The sequence below is a fragment of the Protomyctophum bolini genome (genome assembly GCF_963924005.1).
Source record: "Protomyctophum bolini genome assembly, chromosome: 5".
In the NCBI taxonomy this organism is placed as follows: Eukaryota; Metazoa; Chordata; class Actinopteri; order Myctophiformes; family Myctophidae; genus Protomyctophum; species Protomyctophum bolini.
The window spans coordinates 18830320-18855319 of NC_137866.1; the positions used below are offsets into that span (position 1 = coordinate 18830320).

Sequence of the window (25000 nt, forward strand, 5' to 3'; positions counted from 1 at the left end):
AACAACAACAACGAGCAGGTAAGACAATTAACCAATGCTGAACGTCAAAGCACTACATGAAGCGTCCTCCGTGGGGTAGTTTTTCTGTGAAAAACAAAAAGGTGTGATATTGCTGTTGACATGGTATGAAGTTCTTCTTTGTTGGCACGTTGAAATTTGTTGTAATTACTGTAATGGTGGCAAAATAGGGCTAACTCTATCGTTCAATTAATTGCTTTTCATTTGAGGTTAGGAAAAGAATAATCTCTCAAGTGTTACTTTCCTATTTTAGATTATGCTGGTGTCGTGTATATCGGAACACCACAGACACTCATCTTAAGCCTCTTGTCTTCTATAACTCCCTGAGCAGTTTTGTGTTGAAGTGTCCATATGGAGCTCATCACTGCCTCATGTACAACTCGCCTAAATCAAGAAGGCAATTACATTGGTTTCTCTTCATTTATAAATGCATTTACTTTAGTTGCCCGTCTTACTTGAATTTGGTTGAGTCTACTTGGTCATATCCACATATATCCTTACTTTAATGTAACAAAAATCTCTAATGAAGTTGGATGGAGGTCTTTCCTCTATCTCTTAGATCTATTCTATCCTTCTGTCGCTTGAACTTGTTTATGATCTAAACTGACAGTACCTTACGGACATATACACTGATGTATTTGTACCGTGCCCTTCTTTCCTCTGTTGTTTAACAGCTGATGGCGGGGTGGGAGAGGGTGAGCAAACTATCTGTGTATACTGTACTAGTACTGTATGTTTCTATGCATCCTGTTCATGGTTTATGGGACCCCCTTGAAAATTAGATGCTGCATCTCAAGGGGTCTATCCCGTCAATAAAACTCTGTAACGTGTTTACCTCCGCTGACATCTTCATGCTAATGGTATCATTGTAAAATATAGCAAGGTTGCAGCTGCTCCACGCTCATGGCTAATTAGATGACAGATTTGATGATATACAAACTCATTTATGCTTAGGAAAAGTGAAAGCGTGGAACCATCTAGCCGTGAACACATCCATGACATCTTGACATATTACCTTAATAATCATTTTGCTTATTCTCAGTTATGTTATTTTGTATTCAAACCACCAAGCAAAGTATCACATGACAACGATGTGTGCCCTGTGCGTCCATGTGTTTGAGCTCTACTGTGGATGTTGTTTTTGAACTGCTGTCATTTGAGCAGAGAGTGAGACAGATAAAGTAAACCAGCATGCAATGGGTCCTGGTTTATATAGCTTAGGGCCAGGCGATCTGCCGTTTGAGCACAAAAAACGGTTTTTGTGGTAGGCTTAGAGGCTATATACCAGTAAGACGCCTGAGGGTGAGACGTGACCTCGCCCTAAAGGGCGAGAAGCGACCTAAAGGGCGAGGTCGGGTGCACTAGCCAATAGCCATATATGGGGCGTGTCTTGAGTGTTCAGGGTGTGATGAGGTCAGATCAACATAATGGAACGTCAGAACAGGTCGGCTCCATATATGGAGATCTAAGGGTGGCAGCGGGGGCAGTGTCTTGAATGTACAGGGTTTGATGAGGGCCCAGGTAGGGTCAGGCCTGTTGAGAACTCTAGTTGCTAGTCTCTGACGGCGGCGCCTCTGGCGTTCCCTGGCCAGGCCACGGCGGTGCTCGTCCGCAGTCTGCTGCACCATATATTGTGCCCAGGTCTCGTGACATCACTATGACATCATCAGGGATGATACTAAATAAGAAAGACTAACTAAAAGCTGCTCTAAACGGAAAGCACTAAGTGTGTGCATAAGATAGCAGAAGCAGAGCACTAAAACACAAAATTACCTCTAAGGTATCGCCCGTCCCCCCTATGTGTGTGTGCGTGCGAGTGTGAGTGTGAGTGCGCGCACACATCCCTGGTATGACAAAATTGACAAAGACTAAATCTGAACATGCTCTGTATATTTTTATGTTTGTTCTGTAAGTACGCGATACCGTTTCAATTACTTCAGTTAACTAAATGTTTCTTTCTCACCTCACTCAGTAGTTTTAGTTTTTAGTTTAGTTGTTTGTTTGGTGAAAAATGGCCATAGGAAATGACATTTTTTATGGCAAATTGCATTTGACATCCCCACAGGGATATAAATACAATTGTGTGCGTGTGTGCGTGCCTGCGTGGGGGTGGTTGTATCTGTGTGCTGATTTGCATGCATAATAGTGTTTTTGTGGCATGGTCTTTCCTATCTACGATGGTGTGTGTGTCCACGGCTCTCTTAGGGTGGATGTGTGTGGGCGTGCACCCGTACCTCTGAGTTAGGATTGTGTATGTGTCCATCCATGCCAGTGTGTGTTTGCGTGCCTATTGCAATGTCTGAGTGTGTGTGAGTGTGTGCGCGTCCGTGCGTGCGTCATGTGTGTGTGTGCGTGCATAATGTGCCCGTGTAGATAACCAGAGAGGGAATAGAGGGTTGAGACCATTCCAATTAAGCCAGGCCTCTGAGCATCTAGTTAATTAGCTCAGGAAGGACGGAGACGCTGGAGTGCCAATTTACACTGAAATGACAATATATCTGCCCACCTGTCTACCTGTCTGTCTACCAGCCTACCTGTCTGTCTACCAGCCTACCTGTCTGTCTACCAACCCTACCTGTCTGTCTACCAGGCCTACCTGTCTGTCTACCAGCCCTACCTGTCTGTCTACCAGCCCTACCTGTCTGTCTACCAGCCCTATGTATCTATATCAGAGGTGCCCAAAGGGTAGATTGCGATCTACCAGTAGGTCACATAGGCTGTGCAGGTAGATCACATGACATGCCCCTAAAGAATATTTAATTGAAATATAAAGAATAGATATTTTTGGCATCTACCACTTGAATTAAGGTGACTTGATTGATATCAAAAAGGGCCTTTCAGCTCAAACCCACAATGCAATCTTTTGTTTTCAAGAGTGTTGCTGTGCACAGGCAGGGCGGTAGCATTACAAATTGAATACAAAAAACCCTACCTACCGGTATTCCATTTCTCTATTTCCCATTCCAAGTACAATGGTCTATAATTATTTAACACCAGCTCTGCTATTCCAAAGCCACCTCAGGTACATATTTAAACTATTTTCAGCAATGGTTTAATAATTCTTTAGGTGGGTAGATCTTGTTGAGTCGGTCATTTTGAAAGTAGCTCTCAAGTCAGAAAAGTGTGGGCACTCCTGATTTATATATTATTTGACCAACATGCATGTGCATGTTTCTGACTCGCTTGCTGTTGTATTTCTTTCTCCACGTTTTGGAGCACACACGTTTTGGAGCATACACGGCGCACACACACACGCACACGCACGCACACATGTACGCCAGAAAAATAAACGCAGCATTGCCAGGTCACATGGGGTCATCGCTGTTCTAATTGGCACGCTAACTAGTTGGCGTTTTCCTCATTATCATCCTCACATCAGTGATAAAATGTAAAAGTACCAAATTAAAACATTTTCTTTTTAGTTGAAACATTTCAACATCATCATACCAATTAGTCAAGCAAAGTTTCCTCTAATTAAGGCCTTTTGTTGAAAGTAGTTGATTATTCTTCTCTTGCACGTAAAAAACACACATGTATGATATACTGTACTGACATTCTTAATGTTGCTGCTGCCTTGGCCAGGTCTCCCTTGTAAAAGAGACCTTGAATCTCAACGGTACATCCTGGTTAAATGAATACAATATGAAATACAAATAAAATAAATCTGTTTGTGTTGCCAGGTGTACGCCATCATCACATACCGTACTCTAGTCTGCAGTACAGTAGATCTGCAATTAGATCTGTCTGTAAGTCCATATGAAATATGTGAAAATGAGCAGGTGTGGAAAGTGCAGTATATAGCAGGCAGCTGGGTGTTAAACATGATCGTCATCATCGGTCATTATTATACTGGCAAACTGAGAGAAATGTGAGGCTTCACACAATACTGGGTTTGTAAGGATTTGACAGTGTGTGAGACACCAGAGGCCCCCCTGCTGCAAGGAGATTTGGGGTTCCTTTCGGAAGTGAGGTGGCGCTCGCAGTAAATGTATTTTATGTCTGCCTACAGCAGACCGTATGGTATATACAGATAGCTGCTGCTGTGTGTGTGTGTGTGTGTGTGTGTGTGTGTGTGTGTGTGTGTGTGTGTGTGCGTGTGTGCGTGTGCGCGTGCGTGCGTACACGACTGTATGCACACACCCATACACAAACGAGCAGAGCTTGTTCTGAAGGAAAAGCATGAACAGAAATTCAATCAGACATTTTCTTAGGCAGAGGATGCCCTTTCTTAGGGAGGTGTGGGTGTCGAGATGGCACTTTGTATTATTGATTCTAACAGTCTTTTCCTTTTGTTGTGCTTTGTCCATTGGTTTGCAAACACATTTGACTCGACGTGTGAAAGTTCTATTATTGTGTAAAATATGGAAGTGAATGAAAAACACAAAAAAACAAATGGGTAACAGGAAATGTCTCCATAGGTTGCTCTCTGGCCACTTTGAGCCTGGCTTCCCAATTTTCAACATGTCACTATGTCCGGGTAGCTCAGTCGGTAGAGCTCTCGCCTTTGGACCGCAAGCTCATGGGTTCCATTCCGGGCACCGCCAACTCAGCATATGAGTAGCACAGCTTGGGTGACGTTGAATAACACAATACTATAGCTTCAGAGTGGTAGAAACTAAAGATGTAGGTGGTTTTATACAGGTTATTTCCTTGTTAATGGAAACCTAACAAACTGAAGATTTATGGTTTATTTCTGGGTAGGGCTAAGGCTGTCACCATCATGTCATTTTTCTTTAATTTAAATTACAATTAATTGTAATACAAATAATGTTATATTGTATGGGAAAGGCGGTAGAATCGGGATGAAAACTTGTGCATGTGTCCATCGTGTGCATGTGTCCATCGTGTGTATGTGTCCATCGTGCGTGTGTGCGTGCGACGTGCGAGCGAGACAGCCTATAGTGTTATTCCCAGAAGAGCTCAGCTCCAGACAGGAACAATGACGCACTCACCTATAGAAATAATAACACAGGACATAAGTGTGTGTGTGTGTGTGTGTGTGTGTGTGTGTGTGCGCGCGCGAATGGGCAGAGGGGGAGCAGAGTGCAGGATGGCTGAATAGTAGTCTGAGAAAAAGGAGGTCAGAGTCTTTTGTCTGAGAGAGAGAGAAAGAGAGAGAGACATCAATAGAGAGAGAGGGAGACAGCGAAAGAGAGAGGGAAAGAAAGAGAGAAATATAAATCTATACAAGGTTTTTTTGGACAATGTCAGCAACTGACCAGCAGACCTCTGCTTGGAGTCCAGAGTTTCAGACTATGTGGAGGCCATAGGGGCATGGCATTAACACCATACATCCGGATGAATATTTGGACTTGAACCACTGATTAATACAGAAAGAATGTGTAGACCGAGACAGAAAGAGGAAGAAGAGAAAACGCAGTGTTTATTATTTTGAGAGTCTGCTCTTTTGTCTCCATGATGAGAGAGAGAGAGATAGGAAGAGGGAGAGAGAGCATACAGTACATTATGTGAAGGGAGGTCTTCGCTCTTCTGGCCCCATTAACACTATCCCGTCTTCTGTCCATCCGTTCTCCTCTTCCACATCCCTCCATCCGCTCTGTCCCAATTCAATAAGAGGGGGAAATTACCCAGAATGCTTCCTGAGGGGAAGGAGTGCGAGCAGATGCACCAGAGAAGAGAGGAGAGGAGAGGACTGTAACTACTGGGATGACAAGTGCAAGGAGCGGATGAGAAAGGAGAGAATATGTGAATTGCGAATAGAAGACAGGAGGAAGAAGGGAGAGTGGAGGCAGGGTTGACAGACCTTAGGAAAGGAGAACAGAGGACATAAAAAAGGAGATAGGTGCCGCGTGGGGGTGAAATCCAACGAGAAAATTGCCAAGAGTGGTGGGAGGGTTGGGGGGGGGGGGGGGGGGTAAATGAGGAGTGTTGGAGGTAGAGATGGGGAGGAGAGGGATAGGGGGGTTGTGAGGAGGGCAGGAGAAAGGAATGGGGGAGGGATTGAGGGATGGGGGAAGGGAGGCGTTGGGGCGAGAATTAAAAAGATAGAATGAGGTGCTTCATTATGGTTTATGTTCTCCCCCTCTGCCCATTATTCCACCTTTCTCCAGAGAAAACTCATTTCATTATTTTTTGGGGACGCTAAAAGTGTGTGTGTGTGTGTGTGTGTGTGTGTGTGTGTGTGTGTGTGTGTGTGTGTGTGTGTGTGTGTGTGTGTGTGTGTGTGTGTGTGTGTGTGTGTGTGTGTGTGTGTGTGTGTGTGTGTGTGTGTGTGTGTGTGTGTGTGTGTGTGCGTGGAGGGAAGATTGGTTGGGGGTTGGTGTGTTGTAATTACTAGAAGACTGCAAAGCGAACACTGCAAAGGGAGAATGGCTTGTTGTTTGATAAAGGCTGCTTTGTGTATAGACTGTAGAGTCAGGAGGCCTTGAGGAGGAACACAACAGACTCTCTCAAAGCAACACCATCATTCCTAAATGACATGTCTGCTCTTCCAAAACAAGTGACACCCACCCTGACGAGGACTGAAAGCAAAGCGTTTAAAGGGTCATGTCCTTGGATTTAGCACACTGGACTATCCAGATTATTTTGAACCAAGTTCAGGTTTGAGGCTTTTGAATAATTCCCCTGTAAACTATACACCAGCGTGTCGTTTACAGACAGGTGTGCGTGCAGCTAGGCTACGTTGCAATGCAGAGCTTGCCTGGTTCATATTGTCCCAGTGAAGAAACAAAAGGCACCACAGTTTGAAGAAGAAAAAATAACAGAAAAAGATGAAAACAGAAAGGCATGTCTGCTGTTTGCCAGAGATCTGAGTGTGTATGTGCTGATCAAACAAACACGCCTAACTAGTAAATTGAAGAGGACAAATGCAGAGGGCACACACACACACACACACACACGCACACACACACACACACACACACACACACACACACACACACACACACACACACACACACACAACACACACACACACATTGATCAAAGGTACATTTCTATGTAGTCTATATGTTTCACATCGTGCCCTTTCACAGCCAACACATCATGATTGAGTGGTGTGACACAAAACATCATGTTTCATTTATTCTTTATTTAAACCATCTCATTTTAGTTGTTTTAAGCTGCTAACAGCTGCATGCACATCTGCATCAAGAGAAGAGAACGTCATCGTTTTCTTCTCGGGTTGAGTTTACGACGTCTTTCAAGGGCATGTCTTCCTTCTGCCATCTCCTTTTCCCTTCCCTTCACTTCCCTGCATAAGATGGAGGGAGTATTTCATGTTTCTCTTTAATATACCCAACACAAGACACGGTATTATAACAGCATGGTTTCCCTGTGCAGTCAGTATTTGGAGGCCAGTGTGGAACCGTCTGTAAGTCCATACTGTAACTTGGACAGTTGACCCTGTTGGTGTGATGGGTTGGATGGGGTTACTGGAGACATACCTTTAGTGCAAAATCTCCATATCCGGGCAAGAATTTGGGATACATACATACAAGTACTGAGAAAAAACTGTTGCGCCTTTCTTCGTCCTGTGGTGGTCTCAAAAACATAAGGGAAACTTTGACAGGAAAATACTCGCTCACCGTATAGAAAAAGAAGTAAAACTCCTTAGACTGAGACTTAGAAATAGCACACATACATATGAGCGGGGGTCATATAGACAAATGCTGTTACAGACAGCAGACTCCTTTGGTGCCATGCCATGAAAATCAGCGATAGTATCACATGAATATTGCTTGGCATTAAATCTCAGCACTCAAATCACTCGCCCAGTGCTTTTAACTTGCTGTGGAAAATAAGCATCCGCCCAGTGACCAACAATTATTGTAAATATGAACATTGAATTATATATTTTTTTGCTGCAGTGCAGGCTTAACTGGATCATTACATGCCTGCTAACAATGAGGAGAAGAAGCAATAAGCACGCTTGTCAGTGCTGACTGTAATTGCTGTGGTACTTTCACCATGGTTGTTACTATGACTGTGTAGTTCAATAATTCACCTGTAGGTGGCAGGTTTGGCATGCAAATGTTTCAGTGGATCACTGTGTAGACTCAAACACACTTGCAAGCACACACACAGCACGCACACACACACACACACACACACACACACACACACACACACACACACACACACACACACACAGGTTCTGCTTTATATTAAAACACTATGTTATGAATATGAGTGAACCCAGTGGAAAAGGTCGCCGCCATGTAAGAAGAAAATTAAAAAGCACTTCAGTGTCACCATATAGAGTCTTATCTGCTGTAATGTAATATACAGAGAAGCGCGACAGCTTTAAAAAGAACTTCACACACTTGGAGAGGAGTGTCTGCTTGTCCAAGATTGTGGGGAGAAAAAGGTGTTTTCATTAAAAAAAATATCACACCCGTGTGAAGTGAGGGGCGCTCTTATCATCGTACATCATCATGCCGTAAAATAGACACTATGCCTATTTTCTCAGACACTATGACGTAACATTATCCATTCATTGTGTAGTGCCTAAAGTCCTACTACTGGTTGCCGACGGCCAGGTGGAAGTTCTTACGTGTGCCAGTACAAACTGATCTCCAAAACATGTCCGTTGAGTTTAACTTTGCTTTATTCTCTGCAGTCATTTTCCTATACAACATACAGATAAAATAATAAGAAAGAAACGGTAACAAACACAGGGGACCAGCCCTCCTGAACACAGTGGAAAACTGTTAGCCTCTGCCGTCTGCCACTGACAACACCTGTGCCTGATCCGGAGCCTGGTTAAATACCTGGGCTGGCCTTGACATTTACCAAGCTGCAGTGACATTGTCAATCAGGAAAACATTAGGTCATAATGGCTCTTACACATTGTCAATTGGAATTTGATGTTTGTGTAGGACAAAAATAGTAGCCTGGCGGGGCCAGACTCGTAGCGAGGGATCACTGACGCTTCCTCCCGCATATGAGGAAGCGTCAGTGAGTCCTCGCTTGGCCCCGGCAGGCTACAAAAATAGACACTATGACGTAAAGTTCTCCATTCATTGTCAATGGGAATTCAACCCATTTTGACCTGAGATCAGGTTCTAAAAATGTCTTCTACATCCTGACAGTTTTCTATGTCAGTCGTTCTTCGATTTTTCCTAAAATAGCAGACCTACAAGCTCGTAATGTAGCTAAAGCATAACACAATGCTAACACCAAAAGGGGTTCCCGCCCCAAAATGGGTTAATGTTTGTGTAGGATTGAAATCTACACTAATAGCAGATTGGTTGTAAAAGTAATTTATGTATTTGGATGTTTCTGTGCATGTTGGTATGTCTTAAGGCTGCAACTTTGTAAAAATAATTATAATCTGTACATTTTTCAATTAATCAAATAATAATATTGTGTTTTTATCAACACATATATTAACCTATTTTCAATATTATTATTTTTTTACGTTTTTTAGACTTTTCACCTATAATGATATACCCAAAATAAAGATAGACTATTCATCGATTATTTTATGAAATTATTGATTAGGGTCTGTTACAAACTGTTAAAGTCTAGGCGTTTTACTGCCCATAACATGTATGAGTATCGGGTTTAATACTCAATCAACAATATAACATACAAAGTGTCTTTAGTGCATGACGAAATGATGAACAGAATGGCTCTGTGAGCCCAGAATGAATGGACACTTACATTAACGAATGATGATGAATGGATTAAACAAACAACATACCCTATAACAGACAGACAAATGGAACTACAACTAAACCTGACACGAAACACATAAGCAGTCGGCTGGAGGGAAGGCCACACGCAGCAGTGTTCCCACCCCGAAATCCAAGCAGGGAGTGGGCTTTATAGTCCAGGTAGCGAGGCCTGAGCTGCCACAGGACCAATCCGAGGGCTGATCAGGCTCCGAGCCTGGCCCTCCTCAGGACGGCAACACATTTGGGACACGTCACTCAACACCTGCAGGGGACAGAAGCACCAACCAGTGCCAGGGAACATAATAGGCGCTCCTCCTATAACCTAGTACCTGCTAAACAAGCCTACTAATAAATATATATAGATATGATATCATCAGCTCCATATTTATCACCACTAATCAAATATAATCACAAAAACAGCCAACGGCTGTTACAGGGTCCACTTGGGTCCATTTGTACACTCTCAGAGTTACAGACCTAGGTGTAAGGGTCCATTCCAAACCTCTGGTTAGACGTTGAGAAACAGGGGCCTAATAGATCTATATTTCTATCCAGTCTATCTTAATCTATTTGCTGATATTTATTATCTTATAACCACTTAAACCCTAATATACTACTAACTTAGTTGACTGGGATCCCACATGGCTCTATATTAGATCCTCTAGTATTTCCCTCTACACCAAATCTCTTCGCTAGAAATAGCCGATCTACAAGCTTACAACACGTCACTTTGCTTATAGATCTGTTATTTTCGCCAAATGTTCCACACCCCCGAAAACGGACTACAGTAAGGTTCAAGTGATTCATATTTGCATTGTGGTTGTATTCCACGAGAGAATATTATATCATTGGTTTGTGATGGAGATCCTCCAACATGAATTCTCTCCGTGGGTGTTGTCAATACGCCAGGTCATTTGGATCGCTCCCAATGGCTCCTGCAGTACTTACTGTGGTGGGCTGTTCAGAAATATGCCCCTTGGTGCGTTTTGAAATGGTTCTCTTTTGTTATTTCAATTAAGTTAAATGTTATTATAGTGCCAAATCACAAGTTTTCTCAAGACACTTTATATATAGAGCAGAAACCCAACGTGTGCCCCCCTGAGCAAGCATTGGCAGAACTCAGCTATAGGGTGGGCGGCCATCTGCCTCGACCGTGTGTGTGTGTGTGTGTGTGTGTGTGTGTGTGTGTGTGTGTGTGTGTGTGTGTGTGTGTGTGTGTGCGTGCGTGTGCGTGTGCGTGTGCGTGGCGTGCGTGGCGTGCGTGAGACAGTAGAAAGAGGGCAGGGGAACACAAAGATTGACGGCGAGAATAATAATAACTGTAACTAAATGCACATGAATAGCAATAATAACTATAATAACAGTCCGCAGCCATATTCCATGAAAACCCTCGGTTGGTTTATGTTGTACACATGGCTAGTGAAATTACACAAGTGGGCAATTTATGAAGACGAGTTAATCTATTCCTAGTAAAGGGACTCCCTATTTCTTTAATTTGCATTGTGAGATCCCATTGCGGGATCCCATAGGATATACTGAGAGCTGTCAAAATTGGAGGGGGGGATGATAGATGGATGCAGAGGAGCAGATTTGAGAGGAACAAGAGGGGGTGGATAGAAGAAAAAATATTATATTTTAAAAGACAAACGGCATACTGTAGATCCTTAAGTCTATGGTGAAGAAAATAACGTATGGTCATGTCATGTGAATGTTGTGGTCACCATCGTCATCTTACAGTAATAATAACTGCTAGTAATAATCATTACAATGATACAAATCCTTAGTAATAGTAGAGCCTAACCTATCAGTGTAGTGCCATGAATATAAGGTGCTAAATTGAAAAGAAACTGTGAAAGACATATGTTATACGTTTAGCAGCATACCACTGCTTTAGAACCGTGCACCACTAAGCCATCACTTTCTCCCTCTGCTGGCATTGTGCCTAATGCACCATGCTGAAGAGAGCACAATTAAGACAATCAGAAACACCTGATCAAACAACCCACGAGTCACTCCCACCATTTCCACCCACAACAGAAGCTTAGTAAAGGAAGATGGAGTACCTTGGAGTCTTGCACAAGTCCATCCAGTCTGCAGTTTGCTTGCATGTATCATAATTTACATTACTTACATTTAGGCGGGGTGCGCCAGGGCCTCGTCTGCTGGGAGCGCAGGCAACAAGGACGTCCTCCTGCAGTGTGGCGGCGGTCTCTCTCCTGCTGCCTTTCTCTCTCTCTCACTGTGGCTGTCACCTAAAATGAAGAACAAAAAGTTACATTTATTTAGTTTAACATTTTAACTGAGCCCTCTATATAATATACAGTATATACAGTTCAACAAAAACACTTTCTGATAACATTTTACATGAGAAATAGGCCATACAAGAGCCTCAAATAATTGTATACCTACTAGTTTAAGTATTACCCCGCCTGCTAACACCGGAAAATGAACGCAAACTTGCCTCACTTCTGACAATCTGGCATCTGTCATCAGAGTAATGCACTAATTGGAACAGTTTGGTGTGTCCACATCACTCTGGAGGTTACCTCCAAGGTCTGCAGCTCTGGGCCCTGGTAGCCTCTTTCCTGGCCATGGCCGTGCTCAGTCTACTACTGCTACTGCTGCCGGACATGTTGGACTGGACACTGTTGATGGACAGTCGGCTGGACAAGCGACTGTCGTTCTCGCTGCCTTGGTACAGCTCGTCCAGCTGTTGCTGGATCTTGGTCCGCTCGTCTGCGGTGAGCCTGCACCTCCTGTCCGCCATGACGACCCGCGGCTCCGGCTGCGGCGCCGACTCCACCGGGCGCCTCCTCCCCACGGCCAACATGGGAGACGGCTGGCACGAGACCGGGAAGGAGCCCGTCGTCATCCCTTCCGGAAACTTCTGAGCGAGCAACTTGAGACCTCCGGAGAGCATGTAGACGTTCTCGAATCCGCGCTCGCAAATTAACTTGCCCGCTTGCCTGGCTAGAATCTCGTCCTCGTCGTACACGATGATGATCTTATCTTCTGCGTTTTTAAAAGTACGCATTTCACTGGTGTTTATGTGATGGGTTAAGAGATTGGTGAGGGGGTAATTGTTTGCACCGATGATGTGACACCGGTCATACTGCTCTTGGTCCCGCACATCCAGCAGCAGGTAGGGGCAGTTGGGGTAGATGTCGTTCGGCCGCAGAGTTTTGACAGTCACTGGCGTCGGACCGCTCCTGTCCGTGTCCAGCTCTCCCACTCCACTGAGAAGGGCAGTGTTGGCAGTCACTGGTGTCTGACTTGAACTCTTGTCCGGCAGCAGGTGCGTCCGACTGGTGTTTCCGTCCGGCGTCTGAATGTTGCTGTTCAGCGGGGGCTGGTGGCGCGCCTGACTATTCATGTCCGGAGGGTGCGTCTGAACGTTCCAGTTCTTGTTCTTGTTCTTGTTCTTGTTCATGTCCAGCTCTCCCACTCCACTTATAACGCTCAGCAGTGTGGACCTCGTAGAGTAGTTGCAGGAGTATCCGGGCTCCCTTCTGCTGCTCTCTGGAGACGGCTTGGGCTTGGTCAGCTCAAACATGCGCTGTGTGTCTGCCTTTGCCGTTTCCTCCGCCGCCTCTGACATCACAGACTGCGTGTCCGTGCCGTCGCGCGTCTTTGCGTCTGTGCTGTATCCCGGATAGGAAGCGGGTGTCTCTGCCTCATGCCTGAGTGGGTCGTCACCATCCACATCATCATTTAGCTCCGCTAAAGATGATACGTGAAGTATCAACTGTGCAAGGCTTGGCACTTTGAGGCGTTTGAAGGGCTCATTACTGCGGTACCTGTGATGTCTTTGGGTCTCCGCCTCCCTTTCCATACACTTTGATAGACTGCATCCTGTGTCCAGTCTCGCTTTAACATAATTATACCTTGGGTTCACTGGTGTTCGTTTATCAAAGTACTTTGGATTCCCAATGGGTTTCATATCTCTCACTCTCTCACTCTCAATTCTATCGTTCTCTCACTCTTAATTCTATCGTTCTCTCACACTCCCTTAAATAGGCTACACTCATTACATGGGGTGTGACGTCATGGGCCCTGTGACCTGCCCTCTCTTTCTCTCTCTCTCTCTCTCTCTCTCTCTCTCTCTCTCTCACACACACACACACACACACACACACACACACACACACACACCATACTCACTGGGTGTGACGTCATCACCCGTGGCCCCGCCCCCGTCTTTGGGGCTGGTTGCCAGAGAGAATCTTGAGGGGTCCTGCTGTGCGCTGGCGCTCCCTCCCCTTACAGCAGGATATATTGTCCTTTCACAAATAAATAATAAATAAATACAATTACACAGCAGAAACGAGACATAAAATCAAATAAACCCCGGAGGTTGCATGTTTTAGAAACGAGGAGCGATCGACATTCATGTTTGAAATCTTGTTGGAGTGAAGGTAAGGTGTTATTTTTTATTTATGTTTCGTCAATCTGTACAGGAAAGGGTTATGTTTTTATTGTGGAGCGAGTTGTGTGCGTGTGTGCGCTTATAGCAGCCCATTTCTTTCCCCTGCTCTTTAAATGACAAGAGGGAGAAGCGACGAGGATCTGCATGCGTTGAATTGGCGATCCTGCATTTTCCTGCGGTCACACAATTTGTGAGGTGTATTGGCTGCAGTATTGATGAAGCGCTCTGATTATTATTATCGATGACAATTCTTCCGGTCGGCTCGGGAAATATCGCACGTTTATCTTAAAAGAAGTAACATTTCTCACTTCTTGTCGTCACCGTAAAGCGATGGAGAGTGAAGTTACTTTAATAGGATGTTTAGTTGTTGTCATGCTGTTATGCTTACAGGCGTCAGGCGTGTACAGTAGCTATAACGATTCCTATCGGGAGGGCATTATTGCCGGTCCGGTCCAACTGAGGCGCGTTGTTGTAAAAGTGTAGAATAGTAGGCTAGTCCTCGGCTATGAATTATCTGTGACTATACAACTACTGGCAGTGAGTATTAGTGGTCTATCTTGTGGCATTGGGAGCTCTGATCATTTATTTCATTTTTATTTATTATTATAATTAATATGTATTATTCACGAGAGCGTATAGCTGACTGTGTGTAATTGCAGAGTGCAGTAGGCCAGTGTGCCTATCTGTGACTGTCACATTGTTCTGTCTCCACGGGGGTGGGGGTGCTGCGGAATGACCACGCTCCCTCCCGCACACTTTCAATGCGTGGCACACGCTGCCACATTGCCCCTCACGCCTCCTCCTCCCGCACTGTACAATTTGCGGTCCGTTTGATTGAGTTAAAATTGATAATTTGACATATTATTTGACAGTGTGTGATTGTAACAGATTTCAAAAGTTGTGATTTATTTTTAATGTTTTTTTAATTGTGCTGATTGCTATAGGGAATGGGGACACATGAGGTTAAGTATCTCATCAAAGGTGTAGGCCTTGTAGGGTATAGGCTATTTGTTTGTATTAATTACATTATCTAACACAAGGATTGTAATTCTGCCTAGAGAATGGGTAAAAACATGAAGCTAATGTAAACAAAATGAATGTCAATGGCTCATTATTTGACTTATACAGCCTAGCTACAGTGTAAGCAAAGCACTATAGTATAATATACACACATTATCAGACATTGTACTAAGACAGCGTTTTATGGTGGAGTGGTTAAGGTTTACTGTGGAGCAGGTCAAAGTTTAAATGGTGTGTGTGTGTGTGTGTGTGTGTGTGTGTGTGTGTGTGTGTGTGTGTGTGTGTGTGTGTGTGTGTGTGTGTGTGTGTGTGTGTGTGTGGTCATAATTGAAATCTTTGTACCCCAGTCCCACCAGTATAAGACATCTGTCTGTGGACATTGACACTCAGTGTCCATGGTTGAGTGGTTAAGAGTCAGTGCTTGTTTTCTGAGGTCAACGGTTTGAACTTAAAGCTCAATGAGACACGACTGGGTGGTGAATTCAGTGGATTGAGCTTAATTTCTTAGATGAATGTTCACATCGGTTCATTTGGGAAATGATTGGAGGCTATAATTAAATGAATTGAACTTGTTTCTTTGGTCTGGGATTCTCACTTGGCCCAGGTGTAAATTATCCAGCGTTACTTGTCTCCAATCCAGTAGAGTTGTAGTGAGTAAATGTGAAATGATAAAGTTCTTACTGTACGTACAGTATATACACCTGCTAGGATCCCAACACGAGGTCCCGCATGTTTCTGAAAAAGTTGTACGCTTCAATTACTACGTATGCTAAATATACAATACTCCTCCTTCATTTGTAGTGGAGCTTTCTTGTCTTTTCTGCTCTCCTCCACAGCATTGCCTGTTATGCTATTTCCAAAAGCTGTATATCAACATATTCACTAAATGAAGTCATTAGGTACAAGGTTTCCTTACTACACCATTATATTATGTTACATCTTGTGTTGTGTACAGGTGCATAACAGTGACATAATTGTGTTCTTGTTCCTCATTTATCTCAGCGATTGATTAACGGCGGTCCGAAGCCCTATTAGTTGAGCTGTGGAGGGATTGGAGACTATATTGTAATGAATGTACATGTAATGTTATGTCAGCCTGTCTACCGTTACTCTATAGACTGTATCTTCAACAAATCACAACACTTAACTCAATATCTGACGATTTATGGTATACAATTTGGTGGCCAAAGGTCAAGGTCAATTCACCAACACATTCTACATAACTTCTGAACTATTCATCTTAAACCTGTTTTGTATGTTAGACGTATGATGGCGTCCTGCTGTGCAAAGAATCATCACCTCGTGTAAGATAAAGTGAGTTGATGTTTTATAATATTTGACCTTCAAACAGATAAACATTGCCAGACACCCCGGGTGAAAGGCCATGTGGCTCAACTATGCACACCTCTACCGGCGTGTATTGATTATATTGACAGTTTGTCTGTCCATCCGGGACTCAATCTCACAAACCACTGGACAGATCACATGTTTTCTGCCAGCAAAGCCCATGCATTTTTTTACATCTTTTGAAATGTTACATTGTATTAACTTGGGAGTCATTCATCATAGTACTGTATATGTCATAGATGGCTGATGTCATTGACTTGCACAAATATGGAGTTACAGTACTCCCGGCCTGGCATACAGTAGATAAGTGTTTCACTGAGCACACCTTTCTCTTTCTAGTTATTAAGCCTGATTCACAGCCTACTTGTTTATGCTCAGAAAATCTACACGCTCACGTCTAAAGCCTGATCACGTCTACGAGCCGATCTACAAGCTCACAGTGTAGCCTGCGTTGAGAGCTTGTAGATTGGCTATTTTTGGTGTGAGAAGTATAAATGAGCCTTTGCTGTATTCAAGGTAGCTCAGGAAAATCTTTCCTTTCAACATACCGTCTCTCAGGGCCAAATTCCACAGGGAATGCAGGGTGCAGTGGCATGCCACTGTAGTCTCCGGCATCTAAGGGGTTAAGGTCTTTGAAATGGTTCTTTAACACACACACACACACACACACACACACACACACACACACACACACACACACACACACACACACACACACACACACCAACCTTCTGCTGCGGGACAGAAAGGGGAGGAGAAGAGCTTCTCTTCGAGGGGATAAAGCCTTAAGTTAGGGCCTGCTTAGCTCCCACTCTGCTCAGCTCCAAAATAACATCACTTTTCCCTCTGACCTGGCCCTGCGATCAGCAGGAGTGCTGGGGAGGATGAGGGGGAGGGAAGGAGGGAGGAAGGGATGAGGGAGAGAGGAGGGGAGGGTATAGAGACCTGCCTACTAATCCCCTTTCCCCTCATCGTCCTCTTCCTCTCTCTGTAGGGTGTGTCTCTCTCTTTCTGGATGGGTTGGGTCATCCCCCCCTCTGTACAGTATATGTTCCTCAATCTCTCTCTCTCTCTCTCTCTCTCTCTCTCTCTCTCTCTCTCTCTCTCTCTCTCTCTCTCTCTCTCTCTCTCCTTCTTGTCCTTGGGCGAGGCTTGGCTTATTACTTCTGTGTTTTTCTGTTCTTCTTCCACTCCCTTGTTGGCTTATTGCTATCATTTCTGTCTTATCGATTAGTCTATACCCTATATCTATCTATCTATCTATCTATCTATCTATCTATCTATCTATCTATCTATCTATCTATCTATCTATCTATCTATCTATCTATCTTTCGCATGACATTCCTGTTTAGTTTTTCAAGTTGTCAAGGTCCAATCATGTTTTCTCTTGCTGTAACACATGTCTATATGACTGTATATCCAGTAGAATGGACGTGTGACTGTTTTCTTCCAAATCGCCCTGCTGGCACGCTGTCTCACACGCTTCATTCAAAGCCCTGCACTGAAAGTGCTCCAATCTCGCTCTAACAATGATGCTGTCAAGACTCTCCCTCAATGGCCCTCTGAAAGGGGATTCAGTGTGTTCTTCAGTGAGTCACGGAGCCTTTGTGTAACTGTACCTTTGTGGAGAGCTGTGGGTTATTGGGTGCAGTGCAGATGTACTGGCTTGTCATGTTTGAACTGCAACGATCTGTCTGATACCTGTCCATCTGAGCTCCTCAGTGTTAATTTAACTCTGACAGTAGGGCTGGGCAATTTATCAATACCGATATATGAGAGTAGATATCATCTGGGGTTTTGCCATTTTGTGTTTTCCTGGTTTTAATCACTTAAGCCCATTAAATTTGTCACGGTAACAGGAAGAGTGCATGTGCACCTAAACAGTGTGGCCACCTGAATGCCCACAATGCCCACTCTTCCTGTATCCCCCCCCAGGGGAGCTCCTCCTCGGGCTCAATCAGTGATGAACTTACTCAACTGCTAACGCCACTTCACCTTTCAGTTCATTGCTGCACCCATGAGTATGGATGTACTGGATGCCTAGTCTATTCTCACACTCACAGATAGGAAGGAACCATGCAGCTCATAAGTATTGGTCATGGATAGTTCAGTAGACCCAATGGGCTCTGCTTGATGAGCAGTGTCAACAGAATACAGAGAGGTGGCCTTTAACGATGCTTAATTAGCACATGGCGCTCTAGTAGCGCTGCCTTTTCATGTACCGGGGTATTCTCTGCACGGCGGGAAGTTCCCATGTGCTCGGGGCTTGATTAGTCCTGCCTGCTGCGCGTTAGCTCAGCGTTTGATTTGCATTGCCTCAGGGGATTGTGCAGTGTGCCCTAGCCCTTAATAGTGGGGGCAGAAAAAAAGGATGGGTCAAGCAGTGAACACTTTTAAATGTAAACAAATTGACTAAGCCAGTGGGACCCTCTGATGTTTGAGATTTAACAGTGGAAATCTAGGCTAGCGGGTGAGAAGTTAAGTAACGAGCTGAAGATGTTTTTAACCAGTTCAGTGTACAAAGCACGATGCAATACGATACAATACTTTATTGTCCCCTTAGGGACCTTTTCCTTGAGCTCAGTATCACTGGATTTAACATAATGTAGTGTATGTCATTCTACATTACATTCAGTTGTAATACAGTCAAATTCATATTGGTATTCGTATACAGTACAAGTACTGTATACAAGTGCAGTTAGTAAAAATAGGGTTCAAATTGTGTGTGTGCGGTGTGGGGGATCCATGCCTCTGCTTTTGATATCTGCCCTCGAGTCAGTCAAATTTATCACCGGTGAGGATATGGTTTATTCCTGCTTAACCCATTTAAATTAACTAAATAAATTAAATAAATTAAATTGGACTTTGGCCATGGCTGCTATTGGTCAACTCTGCCAGCTATTTTGGCAGGTAACCAATCAATTAGTCCTAATCTAGGACAACAATCTGTTTGGCTGGCAGAACAACGAGAAAGGATGGTGACATTAAATTTGGTTTCTGTCGTATTTCTTACCAGCCGACACTCATTCCAAAGTCTCCTGCAGATCTGTGAGGATATGGCAACACGATTTATCACTGAGTTATTCAGCTGATATTCATTATCATGTACACTGAGATGTGAGGCTTTGATGTATGAATCTCCCTGCCTCAGACTCATCAACAAGCCCTATTCCCTCTGGCCAGCATTCTGCTCACGTGCGGAACTCTTGACACATCAAAACCAGCTTCTCTCACAGCTTTTAGCAAAGCCAAAGTGAAGTTATAAGCAGGCTGGGCCGCACACAGTGCCTCTTCATGCGACCTCACAGCAAGTGTAAAAGATTAAAGACAGAACATTGGTTTGGCTGACATATCGACAAATTCGACATTCATTATGTATGCTCATTTATGTGAAATTATGCGTTTTACCGTCATACGTTTTCACTGTAATCTTAAGTATAGTTACGTATAGTTAGGTATAGTTTACTGAGGTTAGGTTTAGGTATAGTTGTCAGCCATCTTGACATGTGGATCCTCAAAAATGACACAGCCAGCATCACAGTGCAAGGCTCAGAGATGGTCTCACTCCAGCAGTGGGAGAGTCTTATGGGCAGCACTTGGCTGCATGAGTGATGTCGTTGAGGGGCCTATACCAGGTTTGTTTTTCCTTAAACAAACACCATTGACAATGAAGGGAAATTTACGTCATCTTGTCCCTAACACAAACATTAAATGCCATTGACAATGAAGAGAATTTAACGTAACCTAATCATAGCAACATGAGTTAGACTTTAATATATTAGCCCCCCTCACTTTACACGGGTGTGATTGTTGTTGCTATGGACATGGCATTATAGATTTACATTTTATTTGGTCAACTCTGCCTTCTATATTGGCTGGTTCATCACGGGCCTTCCATGGGATTAAGATGAGGAACATGGCTAATCCACCTCGGTACCAAAGGTGACGCCATAATCCCAAAAAAGGTCCATTTACTATCTGCTGTAAGTGTATTGTGGGCCAGTAATGTCAGATTGTACTGCAGGTTTAGTGTAATAATCAATGTATTAATGGGCTTACTCCAAATATCTTTTGCTGGCGCATAAGCTTTCCACTTAAGCCGTAGTAAATCTATCACATCTTTACTACACCAATAATGTAAACATGTTGTTAGAACCATAATTCGTATTTTCTTTATTTAGCCTAGGTGATGTAAGTAGCCTGCTTTTATAAAATATTTAAATGCATATTTTGATTTTTTTTTTTACCTCTTCACTCTTAAAACAAGATTGAATAGAGCGTCGCAGTCCCGCCCCCTTTCATGACGACGCCAGGCCCAGGAAATGAATCCCAATACATTTTTCCCATAGACATTTCAAAACGTATTTATTTAAAGACCTTTTAAGCATCGTATGAAGCCAACTCTTGTCGTGACAAATCATAACAACACACACAATGTTTTGGACCAAACAAATAATTACAAAAGGGTTGTAACCTGCCCAGGGCTTAAAGTTCTCAGTCCTGGGGACTGATTTCAGTCCTGAAGATCTCATAGGGGTCATTTAATGAGATCAGTGCAGATTTGCAATTCTTTTCAGTTTTTGGCTTTAAGCCCTGCCTGCCGTTTTTTTCTACTTTCTAATTCTTTGTTTGGCCCGAAATTCTTTGTTTGTTGTCATGATTTGTCACGACAAGAGTTGGCTTTGTCCGCGGCGTAAGCGTCTTTAAATAAATACTTTCTGAAAAGTCTATGAGGAAAATGAACGTGGATTTCTTTTCCGGGTCTCTCGAGGGGGCGGGACTATAAGATATAGTGTGGTAGAATAGGTAAGATATGTGCTGTGTGTTTCATCTACACATTACTGTATGACGTGATGTTTTCAGTCTATTTTGAATCTCCAAAATCGTGTCAATTTTGTAACATTCACGCAATAAATACATTTGAATTATAAAAACAAACAAAAAAAAGTTTCACTTCAACTACTCTGGTTACAACCTGCATGACAACCAATCACCACGACTCTGCTCTGTGGTAGACTAGCAATGCCATGGCATTGCCTGGCAGGCATCGCGCGCGCGCGCGCGTGTGTGTGTGTGTGTGTGTGTGTGTGTGTGTGTGTGTGTGTGTGTGTGTGTGTGACTGTGTGAGTGACTGTGTGTGTGACTGTGTGTGTGACTGTGTGTGTGTAGTGCTCAGCCAGCGGAACCACAGTGTCCCAACAGAGATGTGCTTTGTAACACTGGAGCAAAGCTCTGCTCTTCTATGACTTCTCTCATCTCCCTCTAGTCACGCACTCCTCCTCCCCCATTCATTGTCCTCTACTTTTCTGAGTGTGTACTTTCTCTATGTCTCTCTGGCTTGCTGTCAGTCTTTCCCTGTCGTCCTTACAGTGAATATCACTATGTCTGTGCTGTAACTCCCCCCTGTGTGTCTGTCTGTCTGTCTGTCTCTCTCTACCCCCCCTGTCTCTTTCTAACTCTCGCTCTCTCTGACACATAATATGACAGACTGATAGTCAGTTCTGGTCATTTGGGAGGCAGGCAACTCACAGACAGACAGTCAATCTGTTGAACATGATGGCTCACTTATTCAGTCCGGCCAGGAGCCAGGCGCCGTATAAGAGCCAATTGTCTGTTAGGAGTGGTGGGGGGACAGAGGGGGGGGGGAGTTGCATAGACCAGGGTTTCTCAGAGTACAGTACGTCACTCAAGTCCAGGGGTGCCACAGAATACTTTGATAATATTTAGAATTTTATCTATATCACTTCATTTGAAGCATCATATATACTGTATAAGGGTACTTAATGGAAACGGATATTCTCTGTATCTGTCCTGTAACAAGAAGGTCTCTGGTTCCATCCCCGACTGCAACTCAGCAGGACCGCGTTCTGTCCTGTAGTCTGCTCATATCATTAAAACTCTTCCTCTCAACAACATATCCAAAATGGAATTTGGGAACGGCGCACAGAGCGCTTCCAGCAACGAGCAGCACTCATAATGAGTCACGGTATCAAAAATCAATTCAAATGTTTCCTGGCAACAAGAGGCTCCTGTGTCATTATAGTGTCATTACAGCATGTCCCCTTAGGTAGTGTTGTCTATAAGTAAGAGTTTCACTGAGTTGCACTACCGCTGACTTTAGGTGATAAACATGCCGTGTTCATTTAACTCTGAGCGTGTACAAATGGAATGAAATGGACTGTAAGGTTCCACTTGGTTCCATTTGTATACACTCTGAGTCACATAAGTATTTGACTGTTTAGGGCAAACTAGTATGTGCAGTCAGCAGGATAAATGTAGTTGTGGTTGTGGAATGTGTCATGTGGTCACCCTGTAAGTTGTTTGATGGATGTTCACACATCCAGTCCTTCTTTACATTGACCTGTGTGATTCTGTGTAATTGTTCCCATCCGTATTATTTACTCTGATTAATGGATCATTTAGCATAGACTTCCTTTTAACGTTGCTGTGTTTTCTAGCAGTTGTGGCTTTTCTTCATTGTCACCGATGAATGAATACAGAAAACGGAGCGAGGAATCTCGGACGTAGGCTCCAGTTTGTGGAAGGAATTGACTACCACATTGTCCTCTCCGTGGAGCCCCTCGGGGCTGCTGTATGGTGCTGTATATGCAGGGTGAAACTAGTTTGGTCCAACGGTGACCTTTGCCTTCGCTAATCCCCGCTGTGTGTTCCTGGGATTGCTTCCTGCTGGGGAAAAGGGGTTAATCGTCATACTTGTGGCAGATTTGTGGCTGACTGGATTAGGCAGGGGTAGGAGTGTTGGACACTCGCTAATCTCCAGCAACCCTGCTCCTGCTAGCTGTCAGAGAAGGACCCAATGACCCACCCACTGGTTGACTGAGCACGGGCTGTTTGGCAAGCTGACTACCTCTCTAATTTGTCGACTGGTTAGCCGCCAGGGGGCTAACCAAATTCAATTTCATGATTTTTGAAAAAATAGCAGATAGCTTGTACATCTGCCATTTTTTTAAATCATTTTATAAAAATCTTGAAAGTGTGACAAGCACTGATTTAGAAAACATTTGTAGAATCGTACTCGGGTCTTAATGGGTTAACAACTTTAAACCTGATGTCCTTATTTTGTGCATGCAACATTTTTCCAAAAAAAATCATTAATAGCGATCTACAAGCTCAGAAGGCATCACAACAATGTGAGGTGTTGTGAGCGATATCAGGTAGGCACGGAAGGAAGGAGTTGCACGTTGCTAGTTCACTCTCCCCCAATTCATTCAGTAACAATTCATTCATACATATACCCACAAGTCAGTCTGTCTCTCCACGTTCAACCTTACCTCACTTCATTCTCATTCGCTGTAAGCTAACTCACACACGCCCTCATACCCACAGTGCAACTCAGGCGGTCCATTTAAGCAGACAAGCAGTCCTCTATTCACTGTTAATTCTACGTGCTTAGCTGTCACAGCTTGTTGTACAGCTGTCAGAGTTCAAATTCCCTCCTCCTCCCCGGCCTCCTCCCGGTGGCATTTAGTTCTTATGGATGATTCTGTGATTGTACTGTGATTCTATATGGATTGTTCTATGGTATTTTATAACTCATGCAATTGAAAGGTTCAATGCATGTGTTCATGTAATAACTATAATGTATAATATATTATGCTCTGCTCTGGGAGGTTTGTGATCTCAGATTCTGTGTCATGCTTGCACTGGTAATCTGTAGTGTCATATCACAGGAGCAGAGTCACACCGCCAATCTGAATGCAATATCATTGCAATAAATGGTAAATGGTTAATCCATTTTAGGCGGGAACCCCTTTTGGTTATGTTATAATTTAGCTATTGAAAAATAGCAGATCTACAAGCTCGTAGTGGCTCGTAGCGCGCCACCAAGTGGCACGCTACGAGCTTGTAGGTCTGCTATTTTCTTTTAATCATGAAAATATTTATTTCAGAAAACTGTAGGATTTAGAAGAAACTTTTTAAATTTCGAGGTCGGGTCTATATGGGTTAATCCTGAACTGAAGTGTATAACTGAACATGAGTGAAACATGGTCTGAATGAATGATGTGTGTGAATGGATGGTGCACACACACACACACACTGCACAGCCACTGACTCACTGGTTACATGTTGGAGCTCTGGTGACTGATGGACCCGCGGCAGACTTTCTGATCTGACTTATTGCTTGGATAGTGATAGTTCTATACTGGTTTATTTTTGTAACATATTTGTGGTAACATAGTTGTGGGGCTTTCAGCCTTTATTCGAGAGTACAGTGGAGAGAGAAAGGATATGCAGCAAAGGTCCGCCGGGCCCGGCAGTCACTGTCAAGCGTCAAAGCAAAGCTTGTTTTGCTGGTTTCTTTCTTTACGGGTTGCATGGTGGCTCGCTGGTTGGTTGGTTTACTCACTTTCGGTTAGACTCAGTAACTGACTTGCAGATACCAAGAAACATGTTTTGGTCTCCTCTGTATAAACTTGTCCCTCTTGGCTCAAAGACCACGATTTATGAGGAGAGCCCAGGTAGCTGTTTGTAGATCGAACTGTTAACAGTCCCTACTCCCATGGCATGTGAGTCAATCATTAGCTAG

At 43.7% G+C, this 25000-nt stretch overlaps 1 protein-coding gene across 1 annotated transcript in view; it reads left to right on the forward strand.

Moving 5' to 3' along the window:
• LOC308315694 (nucleolar protein 4-like) overlaps positions 1 to 25000 on the forward strand; it is a gene marked incomplete at its 3' end in the record, with an annotated part of 131284 nt that overhangs the window by 15317 nt on the left and 90967 nt on the right. Inside the window, exon 3 of the mRNA XM_080763808.1 lies at positions 1 to 18. This exon is cut by the window's left edge and continues 95 nt beyond it. Within this exon, the coding sequence (XP_080619934.1) occupies positions 1 to 18 (18 nt within the window). The remainder of the gene's footprint in view (positions 19 to 25000) is intronic.